This window comes from Urtica dioica, chromosome 6, assembly GCF_054948205.1.
Source record: "Urtica dioica subsp. dioica isolate 48M chromosome 6, U.dioica_male_clone48M_v1_H2, whole genome shotgun sequence".
NCBI lineage: Eukaryota > Viridiplantae > Streptophyta > Magnoliopsida > Rosales > Urticaceae > Urtica > Urtica dioica.
Window position 1 is genome coordinate 31376480 of NC_142761.1, and position 8854 is coordinate 31385333.

An 8854-nucleotide genomic window follows, 5' to 3' on the forward strand; every position below is an offset into this window, starting at 1 on the left:
CTTTTAAGGAGTCTGCCGCGGGCCTGTGCGCCGCACATCCCAACCTGTGCGCCGCACAGGAGTTTTCTGGGTATCTGTGCGTCGCACAGGCCTAAAAACTAAAGTAACTTCGAAAACAGGATTTTTTTTTAATTTATTTATTTATTTTTATTTTTTTTTATTTTTTTTGAATTTTGAATTTTGAATTTTATAAAAATTTAAATGCGACGAAAGAAGAATCACGGGTTGCCTCCCGAGAAGCGCTATAGTTAACGTCAAATAGCTTGACGGGGTACCGAGTTATGCGTGAATGTCGAGGTAGGCCACGGTCTTCTCACTCTCGAAGAGTCCACCGTTGTACGGCTTGATCCGTTGTCCGTTCACCGAGAAAATGGCTCCACTTTTGCTCTCGAGTTCGAACCAACCCGACACGAATGCTTGCTTGACTTTGAACGGCCCAGACCATCGTGACTTGAGCTTTCCCGGAAATAGCTTGAGCCGAGAATTGAAGAGCAACACTTGTTGGCCCGGTAGGATCTCCTTCGGCACTATATTCTTATCGTGCCACGCCTTCGTTTTCTCTTTATAGATCTTTGCGTTCTCGTAGGCGTTGAGACGAAACTCGTCGAGCTCGTTTAGTTGAAGGAGTCGTTGCTGTCCCGCGGCATGGTGGTCGAAGTTGAGCGTCTTCATAGCCCACATGGCCTTGTGCTCGAGCTCGACCGGGAGATGGCACGCCTTGCCATAGATGAGCTGGTACGGGGACATGCCTATAGGTGTCTTGAAGGCCGTCCGGTACGCCCATAGTGCGTCGTCGAGCTTGTGAGCCCAATCTTTGAGCGAGCTTCCCACCGTCTTCTCTAGAATCTTCTTCACTTCACGGTTAGACAACTCGGCTTGCCCGTTGGATTGCGGATGGTATGCCAATGCCTTCCGATGCGTGACACTGTACTTCTTGAGTAGGGCTTCGAATTGCCGATTGCAAAAATGGGAGCCTCCATCGCTCACAATCGCTCTCGGTGTGCCATGCCTTGTGAAGATGTTTTGCTTGAGGAAGCGGAGCACCACTTTTCCATCGTTCGTCAGAGTCGCTTTTGCTTCGACCCACTTCGACACGTAGTCGACAGCGAGAAGGATGTAATTATTCCCATAGGACGATGGGAATGGCCCCATGAAGTCAATCCCCCACACGTCGAACGGCTCTATCTCCATGATGTTCGTGAGTGGCATCTCGTTCCGATTCGACATGTTGCCCGTCCGTTGGCATCGATCGCATGCCTCGACAAAGGTACGACAGTCCTTGAAGAGTGTTGGCCAATAGAAGCCGCTTTGGAGGACTTTTTCCGCTGTTTTGTTTGGCCCGAAGTGTCCTCCGCACTCTAGTGTATGGCAATGACGGAGTACGGAGAGCATCTCGTCGTCTGGTACGCATCGTCTGATCACCAAATCGGCACACTGTCGGTATAAGATCGGCTCCTCCCAATAGTATCGCCGAGCATCGGAGAGGAACTTCTTTCGTTGGTGGTAAGTGAGCTCTTGTGGTAAAAGGTCGGCTGCGAGGTAGTTGACGAAGTCGGCATACCAAGGCAGGGTAATCACTTGCACAACCATCACCTCTCGTCTCGAAAGTTATCGTCGATCGGCTCTTTACGGTCAGGGACGTGGGCGAGATCTTCAAGGCGGGAGAGGTGATCGGCGACGAGGTTCTCTGTTCCCTTCTTGTCTCGAATCTTGAGGTCGAACTCTTGAAGGAGTAGCACCCACCGGATTAGCCGTGGTTTTGCGTCTTTCTTCGTCATCAAGTATCTAATGGCTGCGTGGTCGGTGTAGACGATGACTTTGTTGCCAATGACATAGGGCCGAAACTTGTCAAAGGCGAAGACGACGGCAAGAAGCTCTTTCTCGGTGGTGGCGTAGTTCAGCTGAGCGTCGTTGAGAGTTCGGCTTGCATAGTAAATGGCGTGGAATGCCTTCTCTCTTCGCTGCCCCAAAACCGCACCTACGGCGAAGTCGCTCGCGTCTGTCATGATCTCGAACGGTGCATCCCAATCGGGGGCGACTATAATCGGGGACGAGCTGAGTTTTGCTTTTAGTGTGTTGAACGAATCTTCACACTCCTTTATGAACTCGAACTTCACGTCCTTCTCTAGGAGACTGCATAGGGGCTTCGTGATCTTCGAGAAGTCCTTAATAAACCTCCGGTAGAAGCCTGCGTGTCCAAGGAAACTCCTCACCCCCTTGAGCGAGATTGGCGGTGGTAGCTTTTCGATCGTGGCAATCTTTGCTCGGTCAACCTCCAGCCCCTCTGACGATACTCGATGGCCTAGTACGATCCCCTCTTTGACCATAAAATGACATTTTTCCCAGTGGAGGACTAGATTCGTCTCCACGCATCTGTCTAGTACCTTGGACAAGTGCTCGAGACAAACATCGTAAGTAGAACCGAAAACAGAGAAATCGTCCATGAATACCTCAATTGATCGCTCGATCATGTCGGAGAAAATTGCCATCATACACCTTTGAAAAGTTGCCGGTGCGTTACACAATTCGAAAGGCATTCGCCGAAAAGCGAATGTGCCATACGGACATGTAAATGTGGTCTTCTCCTGGTCCTCTGGGGCGATGGCGATCTGATTGTAGCCGGAATAACCATCCAGGAAGCAATAGTACTCATGGCCGGCGAGCCGATCGAGCATCTGGTCGATGAACGGGAGCGGGAAGTGGTCTTTCCGAGTGGCCGTGTTAAGCTTCCTGTAGTCCATGCAAATGCGGTGTCCGGTGACGGTTCGAGTTGGGATGAGCTCGTTGTTGTCGTTCTTTACCACCGTCATGCCACCTTTCTTTGGAACGCACTGGACTGGGCTGACCCATGAGCTATCGGAGATCGGGTAAATGACTCCAGCGTCGAGCCACTTAAGAATTTCCTTACGCACCACCTCTTTCATCGCTGGGTTCAGCCTTCGCTGGTGTTCTACCGATGGCCGACAATAGTCCTCCATGAGGATGCGGTGCGTGCAATAAGATGGACTTATCCCTTTGATATCGGAAAGAGTCCATCCGATTGCAGGCATGCGGGATCGCAACACTCTCAACAACTTGTCTTCCTCTTCAGTATTGAGGTGGGCGGAGATGATGACCGGAAGTGTCTCCTTATCGCCGAGGTATGCGTAGCGGAGATGCGCGGGCAGCTCTTTCAATTCAATCTTCGGGGCCTCCTCAATCGATGGTTTTACGCGCTTTGTGCTTTCTCCCAGCTCCTCGAAGTATTTTCTTTTGTTTGCTTCGAACCCGTTCATGTAATTGGCGTAATCTAGTCCTGAACATTTAACAAACTCGTTAGCGAATTCACATGAGTTAAGAAGACATACCTCTAGTGGATCCTCCGGGCGAAGGGTGTGATCGTCGATGGCTGCGTCGCAGAGGTCTACCCGGAATATGTCATCACTTGCCTTCGGGTACTTCATCGACTTGAACACGCTGAAAACTACCTCCTCGTCTTGAACCCGTAATTTCAGCTCGCCTTTCTGGACATCAATCAAGGCTCCTCCGGTGGCTAGGAATGGTCTTCCCAAGATGATTGGAATGTCTCTATCTTCCTCCATATCGAGAACGACGAAATCAGCCGGGAAGATGAATTTGTCCACCTTGACAAGGATATCCTCGATCACGCCTCGGGGATGCTTTATGGACCTATCCGCCATTTGAAGCGTCACTCTTGTGGGCTGCACTTCTCCAATATTGAGCTTCTGGAAGATGGAGTACGGCATGAGGTTGATGCTTGCTCCCAAGTCACAAAGTGCCTTTTCGAAGTGGGCGTCTCCAATCGTGCATGGAACGGTGAAGCTTCCCGGATCCTTTAGCTTTGGAGGGAGCTTCCTTTGGAGAATCGCGCTGCACTCCTCCGAAAGTGCAATGGTGCTGCAATCCTCGATCTTGCGCTTGTTAGAGAGGATGTCCTTTAAGAATTTGGCATAGTTTGGCATTTGCTCGATGGCTTCGGCAAACGGGATGTTTATTTGGAGCTGCTTGAAGATGTCTAGGAACTTCCCGTATTGCTTATCGAGTTTCACCTTCTTTAGTCGCTCTGGGAATGGTATTTTGACTGGAGGAATCACCGGAGGTGCTGGAATCTCCGGGGCTGCGGGCTTTACTTCGTCCTCCGATGCTTTCTCCTTCCTTTTGTCGGAGTTGTCGACTACTAGCCCACTACGAAGCGTGATGGCATTGCACTGATTTTTTTGATTAGGCTCGGAATTGCTCGGGAGCGTGCCTTGCGGCCTTGTGTTGATTGTCGTGGCCAACTGTCCCATCTGTGCTTCGAGGTTACGCATCACCGCGTCTTGATTCTGCATATACGTCTGCGTTCGGGACATGAAGGCTGTGAACATCTCCTTCATTTCATCCTTAGGGGCGGGCTGATTTTGTTGTTGTGGCTGGAACCCCCTTTGGTGTTGTTGCTGCCCTTGTTGTTGATTTTGGAACCCCCGGGGCGGTCCTTGATTCAGGAACCCTTGTGGATGTTGTTGTTGTTGTTGAGGCTGCGGTTTCCATGCCAAATTTGGGTGGTTGTTCCGTGCACCTGAGTAGTAGTTGTTGGAGTTCTGGAACGTTGGACGATTGTAGTTCCCCACGAAATTTGCATTCTCGGCTTGACACTCGTTTGCGTTCGGGCAGTCATCGGTGAAATGAGGCCCGTTACACCAGAAACATGGCTCTGGTGCCGAGTGCACCGCATGGGCTGTGGCTTGCATTTCCTTCAACTGCTTCTTAAGTTCCGCCAATTCAGCCGTCACTGCTCTAATTGCTTCCACATCAGGTGTGGATGTCGTGGCATTCGCGGATGCTGGGGGTGGCTTCATGATTCGCTTCTCCACCGGGCATTGGTCATTGCCTCGTGCCAGCTCGTTTAGGAGTTCCTGGAACTCTGTGGGTGTCTTAGTTAGCACCGTGCCTCCTGCCGCGGTGTTCACCAAAGTTTTCGTGGATGAGAGCAGCCCGTAGTAGAATATCTGAAGCTGGATCGGAAGGGTGACTCCGTGATGTGGGCACTTTCTCAGCATCTCTTTGAAGCGAGCCCATGCTTCGTGTAGAGATTTGCCGTCCCATTGTCCGAAACTATGGATCTCGTTTCGTAGTCGGGCTGTCTTCTCGAACGGGAAGAACTTGGCGAAGAAGACATTGCAGAGGTCTTCCCATGATTCAATGGAGTCGGCGGGTAGCGACTTGAGCCAAGACTTTGCTCGGTCGCGTAGAGAGAAAGGGAATAATCGAAGACGAATGGCATCAGTACTGATATTATGGATTTGGAAAGTATCACATAATTCATTGAAGTTTGCGATGTGCTCATTCGGATCTTCATTGGGGGCTCCCGAGAATTGATTCTGTTGAACCATGTTAATCATCCCCAATTTGATCTCGAAGCTTCGATTCCCTTCAACCGATGGATTCTTGATCGCCGAGCGATACCCTTGGACCGTGGGTTGCACATACTCCATGAGTGGTCGTTCGGGTGCAGGTTCTGCCATCGTTGATTGTGTCTTCTTTGCTCGTCGATTCTGTTTGCAGGTTTTCTCGATTTCAGGGTCGATCGGAAGAAGACTCGATTCACCGTCCTTTCGCATGCACCTTCACAAAAGCAGAAGAGAACACGAAACTAGATGAATACAAAAGAAATAAAAGAAGTTCAAATAGTAAACTAGTTGATCTAATCTTAATTAAAACAAGATTCCCCGGCAACGACGCCAAAAACTTGTTGCGATTTTTTCGTACGCAAGTGTACGTAGTCGCTCAAGTAGTAGAGTTCGTAAGTACGAGTCGATCCCACGAGGAAATTGTTTAATTAAATTGACAAGATGACTAGCACGAATTGAACCCAATGATTTGATATGATTATGATGGTTATCAAAACAAACGAAAATTAAAAACAATTAAAATACGAAAGATTACGATAATGAGAAAGCAAGAACTATGGCTTCACAAGTTATTCCTATGGTATGTGTTGTCGGTCCGTCTCGGACCGACGGGGACTAAGGCGTCACTTCGACCCACGCGACCGATGCAAGGCCTCGAGGGGCGAACCCTTGCCTCGTCCTTTGGCCGGCCTAAGCCAATGGCCGGGCCGAGGGTCGGCCGGCCAGTGGCCGGCCATATGCTCGGCCGGCCAATGGCCGGCCATATGCTTGACCGGCCTGTCGCCGGCCCAAAGGTCAGTTGGCCATGTCCAAGGCCGGCCCTCCTCCATGGCCGGCCCTCCAAGGCCGGCCCTCCTCCATGGCCGGCACTCCAAGGCCGGCCCTCCTCCATGGCCGGCCCTCCATGGCCGGCACTCCAAGGCCGGCCCTCGCCCAAGGCCGGCTCTCCAAGGCCGGCACTCCAAGGCCGGCCCTCCTCCATGGCCGGCTCTCCATGGCCGGCACTCCAAGGCCGGCCCTCCTCCATGGCCGGCTCTCCATGGCCGGCCCTCCAAGGCCGGCCCTCCTCCATGGCCGGCTCTCCATGGCCGGCACTCCAAGGCCGGCCCTCGCCCAAGGCCGGCTCTCCAAGGCCGGCACTCCAAGGCCGGCCCTCCTCCATGGCCGGCCCTCCAAGGCCGGCCCTCTCCATGGCCGGCTCTCCATGGCCGGCCCTCCTCCAAGGCCGGCCCAACCTTGCTCACTCGGCCAAGGGGTCTTCAAACCACCCCTTGGCTGCCTATAAATATGAGGGTCTCTCCCTTGACCCAGGTAATCCGAATTTGAGTACTGAAACGCTGTCGAACTCGTACCTCGCTCGTTTCTCTCAAGTCTCGACCTCTAAACACTAAACCCTCTACAAACCACCTCAATCCTACTAATGTTGAGCGTCGGAGAGGTAAACAGAGGCAACCCCTCTGCTTCCCCTTTGTAGTTCACACCTTTCTGTTCACGTTTCAGGTGCTTGGACGAGATAGAGATCATCTACAGCTAAGGGACGGCTTGGGATACCAAGCCCGACACGCTCGAGTCGAGACGAGACCACTTGGTCCGGCCTTGGGTCTAACCGTCTGCGACTCCTAAATCGTTGTCCGAAAAACTGCGACAACATTTTGGCGCTAGAAGGAGGGGATCTCTCGACCTTGACGACGCATTCCCTCTACCAGTTTTCTCCCTTTGTTCTCACGACTCTCGAGAGATGAGTCATCTACCCACTAACTCCGCCGGTACCCGAGCGACGAGCTCGAGGTACGGTCTCCGACTCCTCGCACACCGTCTTGAAGGGCAACCTCGCGATAGCGAGAGCCAGCCCCAAGACCCGGTGAACGACCCCGAGGCCGAGCTCCAAGAGGACACGGCCCGGCGGCTCGCGGAGCTCCTTGACCGTCCCGGCGTTGACGGCTCCCTCATCGCCGGTCTCCTCGGCTACGACGTCGAGGATCGATCTGCTCAGGATTACTCCGACCCCGAATACGTGGAGGAGTCGAGGACCGACGAGGCCACCCCTAGCCTCGCTCAAGCGCGACCCGAGAAGGCCAACGGTGCGTTGGCCGATCCTTTGCGCCCGGCGCGACAACAGGCACGGTCACAGTCCCGGGGACTCGCCCCCTCGGTTTCAAGAGGTGGCCGGACACGGCCCCTCGCCGAGGAGAGAGCGACTCTGGTCGACGATGGAGCCGATAGCCGAAGCGCTCGCCGGACGACCCGACCGAGGGCGACCTCGCCTCGTCACGCACCAAGCGTGGACCTTAGAGAGCGCTTGACGGCGCAGAGAAACTCCCGAGGGGAGGATCTCCGCCAAAGGCTAAATTCTCGAAGGGACGCGCTCCCCGCCGCAACTCTTGGCCGACCTCAGGCCAATGTCGTGGACCAAGCGTCCAACGAACGCCAACCGGTGACCCCCGTGGCCCCGACAATCGGCCCTGCCAACGGGCTTGATATGGTCACAATGATCCAGAGCCTCCAAAACCAAATCATCGAGATGAGGGAATCGGGGAGGCAAAGATCATATGGAGGGATCGAGGAGTCATACTCTCCCTTCGCCGCACAAATCCTCGCGCAGGCTTGCATGGGGAACTTCAAATTGCCGTCCATCCCTCCCTACGATGGATGGACTGACCCGAACTTCCACATCCAACACTACGAGACGTGGATGACAATGCAAGGACAGTCGGATGCGACCCTCTGTCAAGCCTTCAGCCTAACCCTCACAGGGTCGGGCTTTGAGTGGTTCCGGAGTTTGAGGCCTGGAAGCATCCCGTCCTTCCGGGCCTTGCGAGAGGCTTTTCTCGCTCGCTTTGCCACGCTTGTGGCACAAAAGAAATCGAAGACCCACCTCCTCTCCATTCGACAGGGGAGAGATGAGACATTGAGACAATACCTCGCTCGCTTCGCCGAGGAGTCTCACAAAGTCGAGGGCTTCGACGACAAGGACGCCATCACGGCGATCACCGAGGGAGTTCGCACGAGCGACTTCCTCAAGTCCATTGTCGGGCAAGTCCCGCGAGACATGGCGGAGCTAATGACGAGAGCCCGCACACATATGGGAATCGAGGACTATCTCGATGGCCGCGATGGCCGAAAGTCAGGAGGACAAGGTAGTCGCCACCGCGAAGAACAGGACAAAGATCGTCCCGACCCTCGGAGGAAGAGGAGCAGGGGAGGCCGGGCCCCTAACGGTCGCCCCCTCTCCGATCCAAGATCGTCGCACGTTGATAGCTTCCGAGCATTATCAACGTACACCCCACTGAACACTCCGCAAGAGCGGATCCTAGCTCTACACCGCGACAAGCTAGGAAGTCCGGCTCCCCTTGCGAAGGACCCCGCAAAGAGGGATCGAAATAAGTTATGTGAGTACCACCAGGATCACGGGCATCTGACGTCCGAGTGCTACCATCTTAGGCGTCAGATCGAGGCCCTGATTC

At 53.6% G+C, this 8854-nt stretch overlaps 1 protein-coding gene across 1 annotated transcript; it reads right to left on the reverse strand.

Annotated features, from left to right (window-relative positions):
• Window positions 1-1589: 1589 nt before the first annotated feature.
• On the reverse strand, window positions 1590-5600 carry LOC149393642 (uncharacterized). Its single transcript, XM_089618101.1, has one exon. It carries the CDS (start codon window positions 5598-5600, stop codon window positions 1590-1592), a length of 4011 nt encoding a protein of 1336 aa, XP_089474227.1.
• Between the last annotated feature and the right edge of the window lie 3254 nt (window positions 5601-8854).

Excerpts from the sequence above, each read along its gene's own strand:
- LOC149393642 (XM_089618101.1), bottom strand. The coding sequence starts at position 5,600 with ATGCGAAAGGACGGTGAATCGAGTCTTCTTCCGATCGACCCTGAAATC.